The 23,722-nt window shown below is 42.2% G+C and overlaps 1 protein-coding gene across 1 annotated transcript; it reads right to left on the reverse strand.

Moving 5' to 3' along the window:
- Positions 1-1,753: 1,753 nt before the first annotated feature.
- LOC138649183 (fatty acyl-CoA hydrolase precursor, medium chain-like) lies at positions 1,754-22,124 on the reverse strand. Its single transcript, XM_069739370.1, has 13 exons — positions 21,917-22,124; positions 20,069-20,273; positions 16,659-16,797; positions 15,839-15,972; positions 13,647-13,800; positions 13,268-13,381; positions 12,929-13,024; positions 4,591-4,731; positions 4,426-4,503; positions 4,181-4,328; positions 2,629-2,778; positions 2,179-2,251; positions 1,754-2,070 (listed from the first exon to the last, which is right to left on the reverse strand). Exons 1-13 carry the CDS (start codon positions 22,107-22,109, stop codon positions 1,893-1,895), a joined length of 1,803 nt encoding a protein of 600 aa, XP_069595471.1. The 5' UTR covers positions 22,110-22,124; the 3' UTR covers positions 1,754-1,892.
- Positions 22,125-23,722: the final 1,598 nt, after the last annotated feature.

Raw genomic sequence — 23,722 nt, forward strand, 5'->3', positions numbered from 1 at the left:
TAACATACACAGCTTTACAATACATAATTAAAATCAAAAGTTTATACAAATCACAAATGTCAAATCCTCCAATATTGTCCACATGGAATATTTTGGATCCATTTGGGAAAGTGGCCTCTAAAAAATTCAAGATAACTATTGATATACACATTTTTGAAATGTGTCTAAGTTACAATCTTCCTCTTACTGTCTTTTGATAATTTCTGGTCTAAAAAAATATGATACTACATTGGGAATAAGAATGGGTACATTTTATGCCCCAGTAATTTATATTTAGTTCATTCACAAATTGTTGTGCCAGACCAAGTGTAAAAGAAATCACCTACAAAATGCAACCAATTAGCAGGAGGGACCGACTGATAAAGAGGGACTCAAATCTACCTATAAGAAAATTTGCATAACTGGGGGCATACTTTGCACCGATTGCGGAGCTCCTCAAAGGAAAAAAACATTATTTTTCAGTATGAAATCAATACCATGCAAGAAAAAAATGATCTGTTCCTCAGGGATTCTTTTGTCCCGGCGCAGATAGTAATCAATGGCTTCTACCCTCAATACATGTTGAATATTGGAATACAATAAATTGACATTTACTGTAATGAAAGAATAAACAGGTGCGGGGAGGGAGAATTATTGAATTTCATTGATTACATGAGTAGATTTCCGTATGTGTGAAGGTAATTCACACACAAATGGTTGTAAAAATAAATCAATATAATGGGAAAGGTGAACAGTAATAGATTTAATGTCAGATATTATTGGACGACCAGAGGGGATAGTTAAAAACGCTCTGCTTTGGCGAGGTTATCTTTACTAGAATTTTCATTACATGATAATGTTTCCAAATCACTATCGCAATGATGCCTAGGATAAAAATTCAATTTTGTCTTCACATCACCATGCTTTGGGGTTCAGCTGAGGGAGTAGTATCTATGTCAGGATTATTACTATCTGGGGTAAAAAAAAAGTGGCTTTGTCTTTTAATATAAACATAAGGTTAATTTGTGCACAAATTTGTTTAAGTCAAGGAATAATAGGAAATTGAGCATCGGGACACTTGACAATAATGCGGTGGGCCCCTGAGCAAGACTTGGAGGGGGCCCGTTGGTTTCAACTGAATGTGCATCAGAGGACGCACATTCAGTTGAAATATATTGCAGTATAGAAAGCAATATGAAAAAGGCCATGACACAAGGTGGGAGACCGAAGCCAAGATACAGGGAGCCAGAGTCAAGCCAAGCCAAGAGGCGGGAGGCCAAAGCAAAGACAAGAGGCAGGAGACCAAAGCAAAGCCAAGCGGCCAAAGCAAAGCCAAGAGGCCAAAGCCGAGCCAAGAGGCCAAAACCGGGCCAAGAGGCAGGAGGCAAAAGGTGAGCCAAGAGGCATAAGGCCAAAGCCGAGCCAAGATGCAGGAGGCCAAAGCCGAGCCAAGAGGCAGGAGGCCAAAGCCAAGCCAAGAGGCAGGAGGGCAAAGCCAAGCCAAGAGGCAGGAGGCCAAAGCCAAGCCAAGAGGCAGGAGGTCAAAGCCGAGCCAAGAGGCAAGAGACAAAAGCCAAGCTAAAAGGCAGGAGACCAAAGCCAAGCCAAGATACAGGAGGTCAAATTCAAGCCGAGAGCCTTAGACGTGAGGCAGGAATCTAAGCCATGAGGCAGCTGGAGGGATAGTGAGATTAGTGGACCGCTGATCTGTCGACTCACATAATTAAAATCTAGAGGAGAGGTTAAACGTGAAAAAAATAAGTACATAAAAAGATTTCAAGTTTTGATAAAAGTAACATTTATTAAAAAGTGGAGAAAACGACTGCTTGGTTTTGATTCCGGGTATACCGGGCCACGGCCTCATCACGTTGTGTGTTTTCTTCTCTCACGTGTACATACTTCTTTGTAAGATTCTATAGCTCGGTGCGATTGTCGCCATCCAAGTGGATTTTCTTTGGAAGGATCTTGGTCAAGAACTTGAATTTTTCTTCTTTCAGCTTCGAAGATGATTTCTGACTCAAATTAATCTCCAGGTAGCGCTCGTCTGCGCCGTACTCTGGCCACGTTGTCAAACCGGGACTATTGGGGTTCCTGCAGTACACAACGTTGCATTATTATCATTGGGTATGATAATTAGGTGAAATAGGTGACACCAGTGCAGCGAATGTGCGGTCATTCTTGTATAGGGCATGGTCTTACCCAGTGCGAGCGAAGTTTGCCCAGTATTTCATTATAGTTCTGGCCAAGCGTTTCTCTTCCTGGGTTCCAGGACCTGAGAAAGAAAACAGCAGCAGTGAATGGTCCATGAGTGGATAAAGACTTTATCCACACACGGGCCCCAAAAATATAATATCAGTCCAGCAGGGATACATCTCATAGTGGACCTGACTTGGTGGACGAAGTGGCATTGGACCACCATAAAGCCATGATGGAAAAAAACCAAAAATGTATGAGCGCTAGATCATTTTTGCACAGGTCCGCTGTCTAGGAAAGCTGCTGCGATTCCTTATCTTGCGAAAAAAATGTATACAGAACCCTGTTTGGTTATTGTGGGCTTTTAGAAACAGTCATGTGTACTTCAGGGGCTCTTCCCAGAGTATACATTGTATCTAGGGCAAAAATGCAATGTACTTATTTTCACTGACTCACCAGAGTATAAGACGCCATCTCTTAGGAAGGGTCCTCCGGTCACAAAAAATAGCTCATCACCGTGATCGGCCTTCACAAATTGTGGTCTTACGTGTTCTAGTAAGCTTGGCGAGTGCTGGAACTCATACAGATACACAGGGAGCCCCATATCTATCGAGAAATAAGAAGACCAAGAGTCGTGTGTCCGCACCATGACATTGTACAGTCTGAGATATTACTAAGGATAAAGGTACCGTCACATATGGCGACGCTGCAGCGATATAGACAACGATGCCGATCGCTGCAGCGTCGCTGTTTAGGTCGTTGTGTGGTCGCTGGAGAGCTGTCACACAGACAGCTCTCCAGCGACCAACGATGCCGAAGTCCCCGGGTAACCAGGGTAAACATCGGGTTACTAAGTGCAGGGCCGCGCTTAGTAACCCGATGTTTACCCTGGTTACCATTGTAAAAGTAAAAAAAAAAAAAAAACAGTACATACTTACATTCCGGTGTCTGTCCCCCGGCGTCAGCTTCCCTGCACTGTGTCAGCGCCAGCCGGCCGTAAAGCAGAGCACAACGGTGACGTCACCGCTGTGCTCTGCTTTACGGCCGGCTGGCGCTGACTCAGTCAGTGCGGGAAGCTGACGCCGGGGGACAGACACTGGAATGTAAGTATGTACTGTTTTTTTTTTTTAACTTTTACAATGGTAACCAGGGTAAACATCGGGTTACTAAGCGCGGCCCTGCGCTTAGTAACCCGATATTTACCCTGGTTACCAGTGAACACATCGCTGGATCGGCATCACACACGCCGATTCAGCGATGACAGCGGGTGATCAGCGACCAAAAAAAAGGTCCTGATCATACCCAGCGACCAACGATCTCCCGGCAGGGGCCTGATCGTTGGTCGCTGTCACGCATAACGATTTCGTTAACGATATCGTTGCAACGTCACAAAAAGCAACAATATCGTTAACGAAATCGTTATGTGTGAAGGTACTTTAAAGCTCATCTACGAGCGCTGCTGTGCCTGTATGAAACTGGGACAGTCATCTCCGGGGCATCTTGTAGGTGTCGAGGCAGTAAGCAAAACGGGAGGTATCAGGCTTGTTTAGTACACCCCTACATGTTATTAAATTATATGGACACCTTTGGGGTAATTTTATTATGTATTTATTTACTTACATGCGTGTATTTGATGGCTGCAAAATTAGTTAATTGAATTAATTCTGGGAGCAGCTCATAAAAACTATAAACGCTCTCTGCAGAAGGAGCTCACTTATGGATTAAGGGGAAAAAATACGTTAAAGTGTCCTTAGCTTTTAGAAAGTGACAAATAGTAAGTAATAAATTTTGCTGCTTGACTGACGACTCCTTTGTCTGAAGTCACATAGCCAAGGAGAAATCTGCGCTGGACGGGGAATAGAGCTGGAGTGACAGAGGCTTCAGATCTACAAATAGTTCTTTTACTCTATTCAGTGTTGCCACCTCTATGCTGTGTGACCTCAAGCAAACAAGCTTTCAATCAAACAGGAGGAAGCGGCGCTGGGTGGGGAATGTGAGCGGCTTGTACCTCGATGGTATTTTGCAATTTTTAGAGTCGGTATAACGAACATAATATCGCCACACAAATCCTGGAAGCGGTCGCGAATCTCCACTGGATCAGTGGTGTCACCAAGATACTCGTCCAAGATGTGAGGAATGGCTTCTGGCCTCAGAGACTAAATTGACAGTGTATATACAAAAAAAATTATAATTTTTCATAGAAAACTAATTGGATAATAAGAACAAAAATGCACCATGTTCATCTTATCTCACCAGTATAGGAAGATTTTGGAGCTTCGTCATCGCAGTTGCTCGCGTCATTCCGGCTGTTACATCTGATAGGTCTAATAGCTAAATGCAAAGATATATCATACATCATAACATGGAAATCACTTTCTAGGCGCCACCAAAAAAGTTCATAAATGAGCTGCCACCTACTGATAGAGATATCCAGCCGAACTCCTGATTGTTCATTCCCAGGAGGAATGGGACCTTGTTACTTTCCTTGTTAGCAAACATCGTCACTGCTGGTTTGGGTAGAAAAACACCGTCCACAAAACCAGGAAGAAACAGCATGCCCTGCAGAGACAGAATCTTGTGAGGGATCAGTGGGTATGTGCACCCCGATATACGACTGATAAATACTGGTTATATGAAGCAGAACAGAATATTTGACACTGGATCACCGGTACTCTCATACACTGTCTGACACTGAGGTCTGACTCTTATCAAAGTAAGGATTTAGGAATAACCCCCTTTACGCTTCACGATTTTGTACTTTTGATTTTTCCTCGTTGACTTCCTTGAGCCTTATTTTTTAATTATTCCATCCCAATAGCCGTATGAGGGCTTGTTTTTTTGTGGGAGAATTCGTAGCTTTGAATGGCACCATTTATTTTATCATATAAAGAACAATGAGGAAAAAAAGTTTAAAAAATGGTGAAAAAAACCCAAAATTCCTGTGGTTGTTTTAATGGTGTTCACAGGTCGGTACAAATGATCTAATAATGTTATTCTCCAGTTCGTTAAGATTACAGCGATACCAACTTGTAGTGTTTTTTTTCTATTAGGCCGGTTTCACACGTCAGTGGCTCCGGTACGTGAGGTGACAGCTTCCTCACGTACTGGAGACACTGACTCACGTAGACACATTGAAATCAATGTGTCTCTGCACATGTCAGCGTGTTTTCACGGACCGTGTGTCCGTTTGGAAAACACGGAGACATGTCAGTGTTCGTGGGAGCGCACGGATTACACGGACCCATTAAATTCAATGGGTCCGTGTAAAACACGTACCGCACATGGACGTTGTCCGTGTGCAGTCCGTGTGCCGTGCAGGAGACAGTGCTACAGTAAGCGCTGTCCCCCCCACATGGTGCTGAAGCTGTGATTCATATCTTCTCTGCAGCAGCGTTTGCTGTAGAGAAGATATGAAAAATCCTTTTTTTTTTTTTTAGTTTCTTGTGTTTAAAATAAAGATCCCGGTGGGAGGTGGAGCCGCATATTCATGACTGTAATGGGCGGCCCCACGTGACCGCATACAGGAGAAGCTGCGGCCAGGACAGGACACTGCGAGGGAGCCGGGTGAGTATTTTAATAACAGCGGGCGGGCGCACAGGGGGTGGGAGGGGGGTTGGGACAGGGATCTTTATTTTAAACACGAGAAACCAAAAAAAAAAGGATTTTTCAAATCTTCTCTACAGCAAACGCTGCTGCAGAGAAGATATGAATCGCGGCTTCAGCACCAGATGCAGGGGACAGCGCTTGTCTCTAGCGCTGTCTCCTGCACGGTGCGTGTGGTACTCAGTCGGCACACGTGTGCCACACTGATGTGCCACAGAAACGCACGGGCACACGGACATGGATAATTCCGGTACCGGAATTATCTGGACGTGTGAGACTGCCCTTAAGTAGTGAAAAAAATCTGAACTTTGTAAAGAAAAAAAAAATGGTTTGTGGCCGCCATATCAGACACCAATCTTTTTTTTATTTCTTAAATTTTTTAATCAATGGAGCTGTGTAAGAACTTGTGGTTTTTGTGCTTAGTGAGCTGTACTTTTATTGGTACATACAATCTTTAAATCACTTTTTTATTGTATTTTTTTTAAAGAGAAACAGCAATAAAAATCTGCCATTGATGTTTTTTTTTACACTGATAAAATGCTTTAATATTTTGATAAAATCAGACATTTGCAGATGTAATGATGACAATATTTATTATATTTGTTTGATTTCTTTAATTTTTAACCAGGAAAAGGGGTAGGTGGGCGATTTGAATTTTTAGGTTTTATTATTTTTAAACTTTTTATTTGTACTTTACACTATCTTTTTTGATTCCCCCGAGGATCTTGAACTTGTAAATGCCTGATCACTTGAACTATATACTGCAATGATTGAGTATAGCAGTATGTAGTGAAAAGCTTATTCTCCTATGATGCCTGGCCTGTGGCTCACATTCACAGGAGCATAAACATGGAGGTGACGTGGCCGCCAGAAGACCCCAAGGCTGTTATGGCAATCCACCCTGAAATTTAGTAAGAATGGAGTCAATAGGCGCCCAGACAAGCGCATCACTAGGATCACAACACGTGAATGTCACTGTCGGAAATTAGCCACTGAATTTAAGTGGTTAAACAGCAGTGATTGGAGCGAGCTCTGATCTGTGCTGTTAGATGAATATGCTGGCTGTAAAACACAACCGGCATCTGTCTGCTCTTTGCACTTGGATGACCGCCAGGACTTAAATTATACATTATACCGAATCTACATGACCCAGATTATCTCCATAATTATCCTGCCAGAAACATAGCTGAGGCTTTGAACGCCTCTGACCCTAGTGTTCACCTCTAGCAAGGCTTCCTATGCCTCCCCACCGTAACCCCTGCCAGCCTTACAGCTGCACTCGCAGTGTTCTACCCATCAATTCCCTGCCCATTGGTGGATCGCTGTCCTGCAGAGCTTCCTCACATAGTGGGCTTTCCTTCTGTGCTGCGAGATGGTCTTCTGCTCTGCGAGAGGTCTTGCTGTGGTCCTCTTCTCCTCCATTAGGGTCTGTTATCCTCCAGCACGCCTTGCACTGTAACCCTCACAGACAACCATACAAGCCAAAACTGGTTGTACTTTGCTTCCCTCTTGTGGAGTCTCTCATAGCTGCACCTCGGATGAATCGCCTCTTCTGAGTTACAAGAAATATATAATCTAATAATATATATATATATATATATATATATATATACACACACATACATATTGTGGTGCAGCGGGGTTGGTGCAGTGTGACAGCCTGGCAGAGACCCGGGAAAGTTCAAAACAAAGTCTCTTTTAATGGTCAGCCTCATACCCATGTTTCCTGGTCTCCTCTTACCCAGTCTTCTATACAGCTAATGCCTCCATCACAATAAAGCTGTGGGCATTAGTTTGAGACAATCACAATCATATATCATACTATGCCCCAAATGCACATCAATCACCCTTACCCACTATCCTTATAGCAGAACATGCCCAAGGGACCACGATACTTTGTGGAGACTCCAGTTGTACACTCAACCTAAAACTAGACATGTCCTCTAACACCCAATTAGGCACCTCCTTCGCACCTTTTCGTTTTGACTCTTTTGACTCTACCTCCTTCTCTAATGCTTGGAGAGAAGTAAACCCAACAGTTAGAGATTATACTTATTTCTCTCCGCACCACTCTGTATTTATGAGGATTGATCACATATTTGTCCACACAACATCTCTTCCATTTCCATTCTAACCACTCCCAGGTCGGACCATTCTCCTATCCAACTAACCGGCACCTCGTTGCACGCATGCCATAGTCTTTCAACTGGACTCTTGACGACTCTTTAGTCTCCTACCCAGAAATCTTTCAGAGATTGGGCAATCAGTTAACTGAATACTTTCTTCTGAAACAACAATCTGACACTTCACTAATCTACCTTTTAGAGGCACATACAGTCCAGTCCTGAGAAGAAAGTTGCCCATAAGAAAAAACATCGGCTGGCCAGGACTGCAGACGTGGAAAGTAAGGTAACATCTCTCGAGTCTCAGTTGGCAAACTCCCTATCCTCCTTAATTTACCGAGACCTAGACCACGCTTGATCTGAGCTAGATCTGCTTCTCCCATTAAATGTCCCACTCAACTAAAATATGGGATGACCTAAAATTCTATTCTTATTTCTCCTTCTCTCCCATTGGCACCCTTGTGAGGTAGTACTCAATTTACCCTAGGATTCAATTTCTCCCTGGCGTTCTGTAAGTGGATCGCATCCGATGTCAACAGGTTCCACCACTAATTTAAAGAGAACCTGTCATCGGGGTTATACATATTAAACTAAAGGCTTGGCCATAATGGTGCTGGTATAACAATTAAATACATACTTTCAGTGAAGAAATCCATAGATTGGATTTTTATAAAATAATCACTAGAAGTTTTGGTCTCTGTGCATCGGGGCGGTGGGTATGGTCTTCAGCTCCGCCATGGCCCTTCCTCTGACAGTCTTCTTCCTTATTTAAATTCCGGTTCACACAGTCGGCGCTTGCGCACATGGATCTCTCGATGGGCTTTAATAAAATGGCACCGTAAAAGCTCATGTGCAGATTGATCATCTGGCAGTTTTAGGGAAGATGGCACTGGTGATGGTGCATGCACAGATTGATATTTTTTAAAAAGCAGGCTACGGATTTCTTCACAGAAAGTATCTATTAAATCAGTATACCAGCCCCATTATGGCCATGCCTTTAGTTTAATATGTATAACCCTGATGACAGGTTCTATTTAAATTAGTGGTTGAGCTTTTTGACACTGACTAGAATAACAAATCTGCACGTGGTCGGGCATCTAGGAAATAGCGACCACAATATTGTACAGTTTCACCTGTCTTTCACTAGGGGGACTTGTCAGGGAGTCAAAAAAACACTGAACTTTAGGAAGGCAAAGTTTGACCAGCTTAGAGATGCCCTTAATCTGGTAGACTGGGACAATATCCTCAGAAATGAGAATACAGATAATAAATGGGAAATGTTTAAGAACATCCTAAATAGGCAGTGTAAGCGGTTTATACCTTGTGGGAATAAAAGGACTAGAAATAGGAAAAACCCAATGTGGCTAAACAAAGAAGTAAGACAGGCAATTAACAGTAAAAATAAAGCATTTGCACTACTAAAGCAGGATGGCACCATTGAAGCTCTAAAAAACTATAGGGAGAAAAATACTTTATCTAAAAAACTAATTAAAGCTGCCAAAAAGGAAACAGAGAAGCACATTGCTAAGGAGAGTAAAACTAATCCCAAACTGTTCTTCAACTATATCAATAGTAAAAGAATAAAAACTGAAAATGTAGGCCCCTTAAAAAATAGTGAGGAAAGAATGGTTGTAGATGACGAGGAAAAAGCTAACATATTAAACACCTTCTTCTCCACCACGGTATTCACGGTGGAAAATGAAATGCTAGGTGAAATCCCAAGAAACAATGAAAACCCTATATTAAGGGTCACCAATCTTACCCAAGAAGAGGTGCGAAACCGGCTAAATAAGATTAAAATAGATAAATCTCCGGGTCCGGATGGCATACACCCACGAGTACTAAGAGAACTAAGTAATGTAATAGATAAACCATTATTTCTTATTTTTAGGGACTCTATAGCGACAGGGTCTGTTCCGCAGGACTGGCGCATAGCAAATGTGGTGCCTTTATTCAAAAAGGGCTCTAAAAGTGAACCTGGAAATTATAGGCCAGTAAGTCTAACCTCTATTGTTGGTAAAATATTTGAAGGGTTTCTGAGGGATGTTATTCTGGATTATCTCAATGAGAATAACTGTTTAACTCCATATCAGCATGGGTTTATGAGAAATCGCTCCTGTCAAACCAATCTAATCAGTTTATATGAAGAGGTAAGCTATAGGCTGGACCACGGTGAGTCATTGGACGTGGTATATCTCGATTTTTCCAAAGCGTTTGATACCGTGCCGCACAAGAGGTTGGTACACAAAATGAGAATGCTTGGTCTGGGGGAAAATGTGTGTAAATGGGTTAGTAACTGGCTTAGTGATAGAAAGCAGAGGGTGGTTATAAATGGTATAGTCTCTAACTGGGTCGCTGTGACCAGTGGGGTACCGCAGGGGTCAGTATTGGGACCTGTTCTCTTCAACATATTCATTAATGATCTGGTAGAAGGTTTACACAGTAATATATCGATATTTGCAGATGATACAAAACTATGTAAAGCAGTTAATACAAGAGAAGATAGTATTCTGCTACAGATGGATCTGGATAAGTTGGAAACTTGGGCTGAAAGGTGGCAGATGAGGTTTAACAATGATAAATGTAAGGTTATACACATGGGAAGAGGGAATCAATATCACCATTACACACTGAACGGGAAACCACTGGGTAAATCTGACAGGGAGAAGGACTTGGTGATCGTAGTTAATGATAAACTTACCTGGAGCAGCCAGTGCCAGGCAGCAGCTGCCAAGGCAAACAGGATCATGGGGTGCATTAAAAGAGGTCTGGATACACATGATGAGAGCATTATACTGCCTCTGTACAAATCCCTAGTTAGACCGCACATGGAGTACTGTGTCCAGTTTTGGGCACCGGTGCTCAGGAAGGATATAATGGAACTAGAGAGAGTACAAAGGAGGGCAACAAAATTAATAAAGGGGATGGGAGAACTACAATACCCAGATAGATTAGCGAAATTAGGATTATTTAGTCTAGAAAAAAGACGACTGAGGGGCGATCTAATAACCATGTATAAGTATATAAGGGGACAATACAAATATCTCGCTGAGGATCTGTTTATACCAAGGAAGGTGACGGGCACAAGGGGGCATTCTTTGCGTCTGGAGGAGAGAAGGTTTTTCCACCAACATAGAAGAGGATTCTTTACTGTTAGGGCAGTGAGAATCTGGAATTGCTTGCCTGAGGAGGTGGTGATGGCGAACTCAGTCGAGGGGTTCAAGAGAGGCCTGGATGTCTTCCTGGAGCAGAACAATATTGTATCATACAATCATTAGGTTCTGTAGAAGGACGTAGATCTGGGGATTTATTATGATGGAATATAGGCTGAACTGGATGGACAAATGTCTTTTTTCGGCCTTACTAACTATGTTATGTTACTATCACTTTTCCGGTCCTACAGGAAAAATTCCACCTTCCACCCAAAGAAGTGTTGTGATATCTGCAGTTTTCTCACCTCTCTGTTGAAGAATGTCCCGCACAATACTCCTTTTGAACAAAGATGTCACTTACTTGCCCATGCGCCAGGTACCATCTGTGTGCTCTATATCCATCTAAACCACACTACCCATAAATCCCACCTTACCTACAGCTCCCTCTGGGAATCTCATATTGGCACCACTTCATCTGATGCAGATTGGACTCTGGATCTGATCTTCAACCACACACGGCCTACTTAATATACTTAATATTCTGATGCTAGAAACCATATATAGAGCAATGATGAGATGGTATTTGACGCCAGCCAGAGTGGCTCAGAGCGGTCCCTAACTATTCCCATCGGTGCTTCTGAGGACACCAGTCTGAGAGCGACATCTATCACATATGGTGGCTTTGCCCTAAAGTGCGCAGACTCTGGATCAGAGTATACTTCCTAATCCCCTCAGTCACGGGCCACAATCTTAAGCAAACTTCCTGGGATGCCCTGTTAAATTTGGGCTCCCTGGGGAGATGACAGTAATCGTACTCCCTTTCCTCTACCACCGCTATGCACACGGGTTTCCAAAGCTTCGGTTTCACGGAGTTACCGCGACAGAGCAGTACCAGAAAACTGCAGCGTCTGATGGCTCCTGCTCCACCGCTGAGAAGAAGCACTCCTCCAGTATATTAAATGTGTTTGTTTCCTTTCAACAGGACAGGGGTTAAACGACCATGTGGTAATTCCTGCGTTCAGCTGTGCTCGGTTAGCCACTCCTCTCTCCTATAAAAGCTAGGCCTTCTGGCCAGATCCTTGTCTGAGATAGCATTTGCTAGATAGACCTGGAGTAGTGAGGTGCTGGTGTCTGGAGATCTGGAGGAGTTTATTGTGCCATGGTTGTTTGGTTTGTAAGCTTAGAAACTCCTCATCCTTACCTGCTTTATTTTCTTCCCCCGTCCTTCACACCCTGGTGTATACCTTTGTTATTTGTGAGAGTATATTTGTGTGAGTGGAGGCTTCTTTTACCCTTGTCTTTTTTTACCTGTCTGTCGGGTTGGCGTACTGCGGTACTCGGTAGCGCCTCTCTTCCCCGGGTGGGGGAAGGGGACAGACGCAAGGCTGCTGTTAGGAGTCAGGGCAAGGGCGGAGGCCCCGGCATCCTCGCCATCTGAGGTATCCCAGGGAACAGGGCAAGTTAGGGCGCCCCCTAGAGCTAGGGCCAGGAAAGGTGCCCCTGGTCCCAGTTTACTCGCCAGTCCAATGGTGACACTCGGATTCTCCTTTTCTGCTATATAGGATTCCTTGACATTTTTTGGTAATTCTTCCCTTTCACCCCTATTTCCCAACTCCTTCCCCTTCTTTCTTTAACTATCCCACTACACCTTCCTCTTGTATAGTTATTTTTTCCTATAATCAAAAAATTGTACTTTTGTTGTTTTGTAATGTTATTTCTTTGTGTGTTCCAAAACTTAAAAAAAAAATTACAGATTAAAAAAAAAGAAAAAACATTAATAAGCAGGAAAAAAATGGAAAACTTATAGAAATGGGTCAATTCACGGAATTTGGATAGTTCCCGGGCGGCGGTACTGCTGTACTGTGACACGGCACCTACCATTTTTTTGGTAATCGTGTACATTTCTTCCTCTGATTTCTTCATTAGACAGTCAGCTATAGAGGCGAGATCACAGCCCGATGACTCCGATACTTTCTGCAAAGAAAATTGGACTCATATTCAGATATCGCATACATTCTAGGACTTGTTTTCTCACTTTATTTTTTTTTTTTGTTTTTTCGGAGTGGTGAAAACACCAGCAAAATGAGGTGCAAAGGCCAGATTTGCAAAGAGTGTAAAGTTTATTCAGTCGCACTCCCCTCGCCAACCTCTATTAATATGTAACTGCCCAGACACCGGTGTTATTTCTATTGGGGTAAATGTGGAGGGAATAATTACATGTTGGAAGTAGATGAGCTCTTCAGATGTGCTGACCATCAAGGCTGACATAGCTACAGTTCCGCTCTCGGAGATGGCGCGGTGGAACAGACCTTTTGCTAAAGGAGACGCCACCTAGAAGAAGAGACAATCCAGGTTATCATGGTCTTTATCCCATGGAGTAGTCACATTTGTTATTTTTTCAGATTTTTTTTTGAACAGTTTTTGAACATTAACCTGTATTTTTTTAACTACTATAATGGAAAAAAAATATTGTGAACTGAATGTGAATAGCTCTATAAGCGTTTTCTCATGCATTTGTAAGAATAAAGTTCATGAAGTCAATGAGCAGAAACAGAAGTTATTTTCCAGGGATGATAAGTTACTCGACAGAACTTACAAGTGCGGAAACACTGATTCCTCCAGCAGATTCACCGAATATAGTGACAGAGGAGGGATCACCTCCAAAATCTGCAATATTTTCCTGTACCCATTGGAGGGCGGCAACTTGGTCCAGAAACCCATAATTGCCACGTAATCGGTTATCTCCAGTACTGAAAAAAGAGAAAAACATAAATTGATAGGAAAATAAAGTCCGAAAGCAATGTCTGTCCCTTACAGAATACATCAAATTAATCTACCTAAAAATCACCTATACTGGGGTACATCCTGTATTATACTCCAGAGCTGCACTCACTATTCTGCTGGTGCAATCACTGTGTACATACATTATATTACTGATCCTGAGTTACATCCTGTATTATACTCCAGAGCTGCACTCACTATTCTGCTGGTGCAGTCACTGTGTACATTCATTACATTACTGATCCTGAGTTACATCCTGTATTATACTCCAGAGCTGCACTCACCATTCTGCTGGTGCAGTCACTGTGTACATACATTACATTACTGATCCTGAGTTACCTCCTGTATTATACTCCAGAGCTGCACTCACTATTCTGCTGGTGCAGTCACTGTATACATACATTACATTACTGATCCTGAGTTACATCCTGTATTATACCCCAGAGCTGCACTCACTATTCTGCTGGTGCAGTCACTGTGTACATACATTACATTACTGATCCTGAGTTACATCCTGTATTATACCCCAGAGCTGCACTCACTATTCTGCTGGTGCAGTCACTGTGTACATACATTACATTACTGATCCTGAGTTACATCCTGTATTATACCCCAGAGCTGCACTCACTATTCTGCTGGTGCAGCACTGTGTACATACATTACATTACTGATCCTGAGTTACATCCTGTATTATACCCCAGAGCTGCACTCACTATTCTGCTGGTGCAGTCACTGTGTACATACATTACATTACTGATCCTGAGTTACATCCTGTATTATCCTCCAGAGCTGCACTCACTATTCTGCTGGTGCAGTCACTGTGTACATACATTACATTACTGATCCTGAGTTACATCCTGTATTGTACCCCAGAGCTGCACTCACTATTCTGCTGGTGCAGTCACTGTGTACATACATTACATTACTGATCCTGAGTTACATCCTGTGTTATACTCCAGAGCTGCACTCACTATTCTGCTGGTGCAGTCACTGTGTACCTACATTACATTACTGATCCTGAGTTACCTCCTGTATTATACTCCAGAGATGCACTCACTATTCTGCTGGTGCAGTCACTGTGTACATACATTAATGATCCTGAGTTACATCCTGTATTATACCCTAGAGCTGCACTCACTATTCTGCTGGTGCAGTCACTGTGTGCATACATTACATTACTGATCCTGAGTTACATCCTGTATTACACCCCAAAGCTGCACTCACTATTCTGCTGGTGCAGTCACTGTGTACATACAATACATTACTGATCCTTACTTACATCCTGTATTATCCTCCAGAGCTGCACTCACTATTCTGCTGGTGCAGTCACTGTGTACATACATCACATTACTGATCCTGAGTGACATCCTGTATTGTACCCCAGAGCTGCACTCACTATTCTGCTGGTGCAGTCACTGCGTACATACATTACTGATCCTGAGTTACATCCTGTATTATATTCCAGAGCTGCACTCACTATTCTGCTGGTGCAGTCACTGTGTACATACATTACATTACTGATCCTGAGTTACCTCCTGTATTATACCCCAGAGCTGCACTCACTATTCTGCTGGTACAGTCACTGTGTCCATACATTACATTACTGATCCTGAGTTACATCCAGTATTATACTCCAGAGCTGCGCTCACTATTCTGCTGGTGCATTCACTGTGTACAAACATTACATTACTGATCCTGAGTTACATCCTGTATTATACTCCAGAGCTGCACTCACTATTCTGCTGGTGCAGTCACTGTGTACATACATTGCATTACTGATCCTGAGTTACATCCAGTATTATACTCCAGAGCTGCACTCACTATTCTGCTGGTGCAGTCACTGTGTACATACATTACATTACTGATCCTGAGTTACATCCTGTATTATACCCCAGAGCTGCACTCACTATTCTGCTGGTGCAGTCACTGTGTACATTTATTACATTGCTGATCCTGCACTGATGATTAATGATGAATAATGGAGGATATAAGTGGGAATATCTTTACCTGAAGAACCCCAGGATCCCCACCCTGTACTGGATGCTCAGCACCACTACGTTCTCATAGGCACTAAGTGCGGAGCCATCAAACAAGCTGGCGAGCCCGAACAGCAGCCCTCCACCATGTATAAAAACCATGACCTAGGGGAACAGAATAACATTTATGGGATAAGTCATTGTTCTTCCAGGCCTACCACTAGTAACCTCCCCAGAGAACAGCACATAGTGTTATATGGTGCGGTAGATATCGCTCAAACACTAAATATTACAGGAGATATGTAACAAAGAACAAAAGTAGGAAACTAATGGAAAACCGCAGAAGGAAACTGTAATATTTACATAGTTATTAAGGTTGTGGAAGACTTTAAGTCCATCTCGTTCACCCCATAGCCTAACCTAACATGCCCTAACATGTTGATCCAGAGGAAGGCAAAAAACCACGTGGCAAATAGTAAGCTCCACTTTGGGGAAAAAAATTCCTTCCTGACTCCACATACGGCAATCAGACTAGTTCCCTGGATCAATGTCCTATCAAGGAATCTAGTGTATATACCCTGCAACATTATACTTTTCAAGAAAGGTATCCAGTCCCCTCTTAAATGTAAGTAATGAATCACTCATTACAACATCATACGGCAGAGAGTTCCATAGTCTCACTGCTCTTACAGTAAAGAACCTGTGTCTGTTATTATGCCTAACAGTAACAAAGACTGAAATAACGTATCATTAAGAACAAACTTACAACATACTGACACTCCCAGCAGGGCACACACAGCTGTGAGGACACGCTCAGGGCATTAGTATAGGTAAACACCGCAGATACTTACAGGTAACTTAGATTTCTTGTCTCTGTCGGCCGGAGTGAACACATTCAGGTACAGGCAATCTTCTGAGGTACGGGGCAGCTGAAAAGAGGATTGGTAAAATTCTGCTACCCCCTTCATGGTGTCTTCTACCTGTAAACACCTGAAATATACAGAAACAATAATAAAAATTTTAAAAAATATTCACCTGCGTTACTGAATGCTAGCTGTTCTCCTTAGTGTCAGCTGGGGGAAGCTGACCAGAGTGGATTTGTGTTGGAGCTGAAGAGAGATAAGCCAGAATCTCTCTCTAAGAAGAGTCTGCACAGACCGTGTGCACCAATCTGCAAGTGTCAGTGGCTGCTATGGATGATAGCTGTTTTTGTTTTACGGAACTGGGACTAGCTCAGCCGGGTGTGAGTAGCCAGGGTCTAATTTGTTTAGTTAGCCTCTGCGCATGGCTATGGTTAGGGATAATAAAAAAAAAAAACACGTTATATACTCACCGTCCGTCGGCCCCTCCTCGCGACGCTCCGGTGACCGCGCCATGCATTGCGATCTCGCGAGATGATGACGTAGCGGTCTCATGAGACCGCTACGTCATCATCTCGCGAGACCGCAATGCACTCGTGAGACCGGAGCGCGCGAGGAGCGTCGGTAAACACTTCCTGGATCCAGGGACCAACGGAAGGGGAGTATATAACTATTTTTTATTTTAATTCTTTTTTTTAACAGGGATATGATGCCCACATTGCTGTATACTACGTAGCTGTGCAATATACTACATGGACTGTGCAATATACTACGTGGGTTGTGCAATATACTACGCAAGCTGTGCAATATACTACGTGGCTGGGCAATATACTACGCGGGCTGTGCAATATACTACTCAGGCTGTGCTATATACTACGTGGGCTGTGCAATATACTACGTGGGCTGCGCAATGTACTACGTGGGCTGCGCAATGTACTATGTGGGCTGCGCAACATACTACGTGGCTGGGCAACGTACTACGTGGGCTGCGCAATGTACTATGTGGGCTGCGCAATGTACTACGTGGGCTGTGCAATGTACTACGTGGGCTGTGCAATGTACTACGTGGGCTGTGCAATGCACGACGTGGGCTGTGCAATATACTACGTGGGCTGTGCACTATACTACGTGGCTGTGCTATATACTACGTGGGCTGTGCTATATACTACGTGGGCTGTGCTATATACTACGTGGGCTGTGTTATACACTACGTGGGCTGTTACACACTATGCATACATATTCTAGAATACCCGATGCGTTAGAATCAGGCTACCATCTAGTGTCAGATAAAGGTGGTTACAGCATTGAAAACACAGTCTGAAAGTGTGGAGGAGCTTCTTAAGCAACTGGTCCAGGATAATACGCTGCAGTAGCAGCAGGACCAACCAGAAACCATCGAACTCTTGATCTAACAATCAACAGCAAGCTTCAGCAGCAGTTGCAACAGTAGCAGGTGACTCTAGGCAGAAATTATCCAGACCAGGGAGACGGCACCTCCCGCCAGCCAAAGTGAAGGTATGAGGCAAACTGTACTGGAGGGCCTTGCAAAAAATGATTTTAGAGGATGACTTCAAGGCTTTCATGACCGTCTTTAAAAGACAGGGAGAAACTGCCCCCAGAGCAAAGGGCAGAGGTTCTAGCTCCATATCTTACCGGGGAAACGTAGAAAGCATCCTATGACCTTTCTCTACAGTATGCCAAAGAGTTCAGCAAAGTAAAGGTGGAGATTACGGTAAGTTTGGGAGTGACCCTGGCAGTTCAGGTGCACCTCTGGCACTACTAAAAGGACAAGCCTCACCAGCATCAGTTGTACGACCTGGTGAAAAATTGACTGCAGCCCAAGACCTGCTCTCCAGCACAGATGATGGACGGAGAGAGGTGGTGGACCGATTTATACACTCACTACCGAAATCCGTGCAAAGCCGGTTTGCCCATGGAGATCCTCAGAATGCAGATGACTGAGTCTAGTGGAAAGATACTTGACCACGGAGAACACCCTGAGCAGTCAAGGGAACCTGAAATCACCTTTCTGGAATACCCAAAAGAAGGGGCCCAAGACCACGTATGGTGGAGCACCCAAAGACCGAGGAGGGGTTAGAGCCGGGATTTCAAGGGTTAACCTCATGCCATTGTCTGACAGGTGTCGTGCCCTGGGGCAAATATTAGCCAATTGTCCGTAGTCGGCGCTACTTCTACTTCGTTTACACTGCCTGCAGTGCTGCTCCTTATCTCGGTTGGAGGCCTCAAGGGTGCCAGGTGAGTGTGAACAGTGTCCAAGTGACAGGACTTCTGGACTCGGAGTTTGATGACCCTGACAAGGGCCACAATACCACATGTACTAGTCTCTGGGAACAGGGTAGGATAAGGTGCATTAACGGAAACACTAGGAACCATCCCATGGCCCAGGTTGACATATGCGTACCCTGCGGTTCTGTGTCTCAACAAGTGGGATTGGTTAAGGACTTGTTGCATGCTATTGTTATCGGTCGCTATTGTTATCGGTCGAGACTTTCCTTTGTTCTGAGACTTATGGGCTCAAGCGGTAGCACCCAGTGGTCCAGAATGCCACCAGGAGTCGGCTATGGTAACAAAGACACATGATGTAAAGGTGAATTTCTGTTCACTCTATGGGCTAGAAAAGAGGATACAGAAGCCTCCCCCAAAGCCAATATCCCTGACCTTGAGGAGCCCCAGGACAACTTTGGGACTGCCCAGCTCTGGGAGTTAAAGGTACAAGATAATTTTGAAAACGTGTGCTGACTGGTGTTCCCCAGGAGTTGGGAGCAGATAATCGCTTTCCAAAATTGGCCAAGCATATTGATCTGTTGTGTCATGGGACCAAAGTGAAGGGACAGGTAAAAGAGCACCTCCTCAAGGCCCAAGAAGAAAAACCCAGGTGGTGTATAATCAGTAGGCTCGAGGGAGACAATCTAACCCTGGGGATAGGGGACTTGTACTAGTGCCCACAGGAGAAAGCAAGCTCCTTACCCTGTGGCAGGGACTTACAGGGTTCCTAAGATTCCAAGGCGCCACAGAACGTTTGGATAAAATGTAACTTTTATTACATCCTTAAAAATGCATATTAAAATTACAAAAATGAGGTAGGCAATGCAACGTTTTAGCCCGAGCAAGCCTTTACAAAGCCAGAAATACAATTAGAAAAATCACAACCATGGCACATGGACAAGGCTAGGGATTTTGTGTTTATGCTTTTATTTCGGTGCTGTGCAACCTACAGAAATAAACGTCACATTGTTATGACACAAGAATCCAGTGCCTGTGGGAAAGCTACCTAATACCTACCTGAGAGCAGGAATCTCTACAAAATATATTATATACGGTACATATATATGTACACACAATATGTCACTACAGCCTCATCACAAATATACAAGACTCACATGGGAGAAGGCTCGGAGGCGTCTCTCACAGATTTCCAGGACTCCGGAGGTTCGGGGTTACCAAATCTCAGTGGTCCCACAGGAGGTTTCGCAAAAGGAACTCCAAAAAATGCATCTATGGCCCTAGATGTCTCCTTCACTGGCACCGTGACGCCCTGCAGGTCTCCATACTTGGTGGTTACCAATGGTCTTTCAGCTTTGACACCTAAAATCAAAGATATTATTGGGGATAATTAATAATAGTAATAATGTTTTATATTCTCATTAGTGGCTCTTCCTGATATTATACACAGATTGTACTACTGATATATATTTACTAATCCTTACTGTACAAGTAATTATAATAATTACTGCACCCCCACTACCCCAGACAAGAACTACTATAATACCAGTTCCTGTGAATGAGAGATTAATTATGGTACTACAATATTACCCCTAGGGACAAAAATCTATCTATAATACTGCCCCTATGTACTAGAGTATAACTACTATAATACTGCCCCTATGTACAAGAATATAACTACTATAATACTGCCCCTATGTACAAGAATATAACTACTATAATACTGCCCCTATGTACAAGAATATAACTACTATAATACTGCGCCTCTATGTACAAGAATATAACTACTATAATACTGCCTCTGTGTACAAGAATAAAACTACTATAATACTGCCCCTATATACAAGAATATAAGTATTATAATACTGCTTCTATGTACAATAATATAACTACTATAATACTGCCCCTATGTACTAGAATAAAACTACTATAATACTGCCTCTGTGTACAAGAATATAACTACTGTAATACTGCTCCCTATGTACACGAATATAACTACTATAATACAGCTCCTATGTACAAGAATATAACTACTATAATACTGCCCCTATGTACAAGAATATAACTACTATAATACTGCCCCTATGTACAAGAATATAACTACTATAATACTGCAACTATGCACTAGAATATAACTACTATAATACTGCTCCCTATGTACAAGAATATAAGTATTATAATACTGCCCCTATGTACAAGAATATAAGTATTATAATACTGCCCCTATGTACAAGAATATAACTACTATAATACTGCTCCCTATGTACAAGAATATAACTACTGTAATACTGCTCCTTATGTACATGAATATAACTACTATAATACTGCAACTATGCACTAGAATAATGACTATAATACTGCCCCTATATACAAGAATATAAGTATTATAATACTGCTTATACAAGAATATAAGTATTATAATACTGCTCCCTATGTACAAGAATATAACTACTGTAATACTGCTCCTTATGTACATGAATATAACTACTATAATACTGCAACTATGCACTAGAATAATGACTATAATACTGCCCCTATATACAAGAATATAAGTATTATAATACTGCTTATACAAGAATATAAGTATTATAATACTGCTTCTATATACAATAATATAACTACTATAATACTACCCTATGCACAAGAATATAACTACTATAATACTGCTCCCTATGCACAAGAATATAACTACTATAATACTGCTCCCTATGTACAAGAATATAACTACTATAATACTGCCCCTATGTACAAGAATATAACTACTATAATACGGCCTCTTATATATAAGAATATATTTTACTACGGAAACATGTTGGTGACGTAGTTACGGGAGATTTTTTTGTCTATGTGATACATGAAAATTGTTTCCTATAAACAATATTTGATTGACGCCAACATAAATAATAGGTTATATATTAAGCAATTCCACATGTATACGCGTTGTTTGCTCTCTCTATATTCCTCCTTCATTCCTATGTTATATCATCCTGCTCCCCGGTTCTCACCTGTTACTATTGCTGTTAGAATCAGAGGGATCAGAATCGGAATCCGCGGCAGGTTCCCCATGTCCCGTGCGCTGCAGTCACAGGTGGACGCGGCTTCTCTCGCAGAGTCTTTCGTTGCAGTGACTTCAGATAATACTTTCTCGTTACTATTTAACAAATCACGATATAATTGTTTTTCTGCCAGAGTTGGCATTATTAGCCAGGAAACACCCACATCTATAATCCAACCTGCTGGCACCAACCTATCTACTGTAGGTCTAAAGTACTAGCTCTATAACCCCTGAACAGATAATAATTTGTTTATGGAGTAAAGGTAACCATGGGCAAAGTTTTGTAATTCTGCATTATAAAATTTGCTTATGATTGTTCTAGGATAACTTCTTAAAGAACGAGTATATCCAGCTCTGATAATATCACCATTACTATAGAAATCATTCCTCAGGTACATGAAAGTAACATTGTAGAAATAGTTTTACCTGCCTTTTGGTTTCGTCCCTTATCTCGCCGCAAGGTGGAGCCCAGATTTCTTCCTTTGCTTATTTTGGAAGGAGCATTTTACGTCGTCCTGATTCTTTTTCTACGCTTTTAAAGTATCGTTTGTCAGTAAAACAACAAGAAACCAGAGTGGAGAACCCTACTTTAGTTCTTCTTTACTGCTGTTTTCTATTTTTTATTACATAGATTCACAGCTATATTTCTCTACATTGCTATATAACATCCTTCATGTTGCTGCTTTCTAGTCAGTGTTTTTCCAGGCCAGATCAAGATTCACAACTACATTGTTTACTACTGCTTGGTCATTTTTTCATTAAAGATAGTATGATACTTTATCAAATGCTTTACTGAAGTCGAGATGTACTATATCTACCGCATTTCTCTGATCCACCGAGTCAGTGATTCCATCATAGAAGGAATTAGATTAGTCTGGCATGACTTGTTTGCTACAAACTCATGCTGGCTCTGGCTAAACAATGTATTATTTTCCATGTACTTATGTATATGGTATTTAATAATTTGTTCAAATATCTTTCCTAGTATAGAAGGCTCACTGGACTGCAAATTCCTGGCTCGATCTTCTTCCCTTTTTTGAAGATAGGGACATCGTTTGTCCTTCTCCAATCTTCTGAGACTTCCCCTGTTTTCCAGGATTTTTCAAAAATTCTGGCTAGTGGTTCTGCAATTTCCTCTGCTTTCTCTTTCAGTACCATAGGATGTAATTCGTTTGGACGAAGAGATTTGAATTAAATTAAATGAGCTAATGCAGAGTTCCAAAAACTAAATGGGCACACTGCAGGGCGAGGAAAGTAAACAGTAAATGTGATCACATATTGGGTATCATTGTGTTTAAAAGAAATTGCATAACCAAATATGTTGTCCAATTTCTTCTGTTTGTTGTGAAAATTACAAATTTGGGGCTAAAACAAAATTTATATTTTCTTTCCACATCCAGATTTTAAAAAGTTATGTGAAGCATCTATGGGTTCAAAATGCTCAACACACAATTGATGCATTTCTTGAGGAGTCTAGTTTATAAAATGGGGTCACTTGGTTTCTGCTGTCTTGGTATGTTAGGTGCCTTGCACATGTGGCATTGGGTCCCCCATCTGTTCCTCCCAAATTTACATTTCAAATATCAAATAGCACACTTTTCATTCTGTACTCTGCCATGAGCCCAAACATGCCATTAAAATAAAAAGAGAAAAGGCGCTCCTAGTGTGTTAACCCCAATATAAGACTCAGTGAGCAAGGAATTGTATATGCTCACCTACCTAATAGATTTAATGCCAGATATTATTGGACGACCAG

The sequence above is a fragment of the Ranitomeya imitator genome, chromosome 9, assembly GCF_032444005.1.
Source record: "Ranitomeya imitator isolate aRanImi1 chromosome 9, aRanImi1.pri, whole genome shotgun sequence".
Taxonomy (NCBI): Eukaryota; Metazoa; Chordata; class Amphibia; order Anura; family Dendrobatidae; genus Ranitomeya; species Ranitomeya imitator.

Coding starts and splice junctions, on each gene's coding strand:
- LOC138649183 (XM_069739370.1), bottom strand. CDS start 22,109: ATGCCAACTCTGGCAGAAAAACAATTATATCGTGATTTGTTAAATAGT. Junction 13,801..15,838: donor GGGATCCTGGGGTTCTTCAG/GTAAAGATATTC, acceptor CTCTTTTTTCAG/TACTGGAGATAACCGATTAC. Junction 4,504..4,590: donor TCGGCTGGATATCTCTATCA/GTAGGTGGCAGC, acceptor CTTTGCATTTAG/CTATTAGACCTATCAGATGT.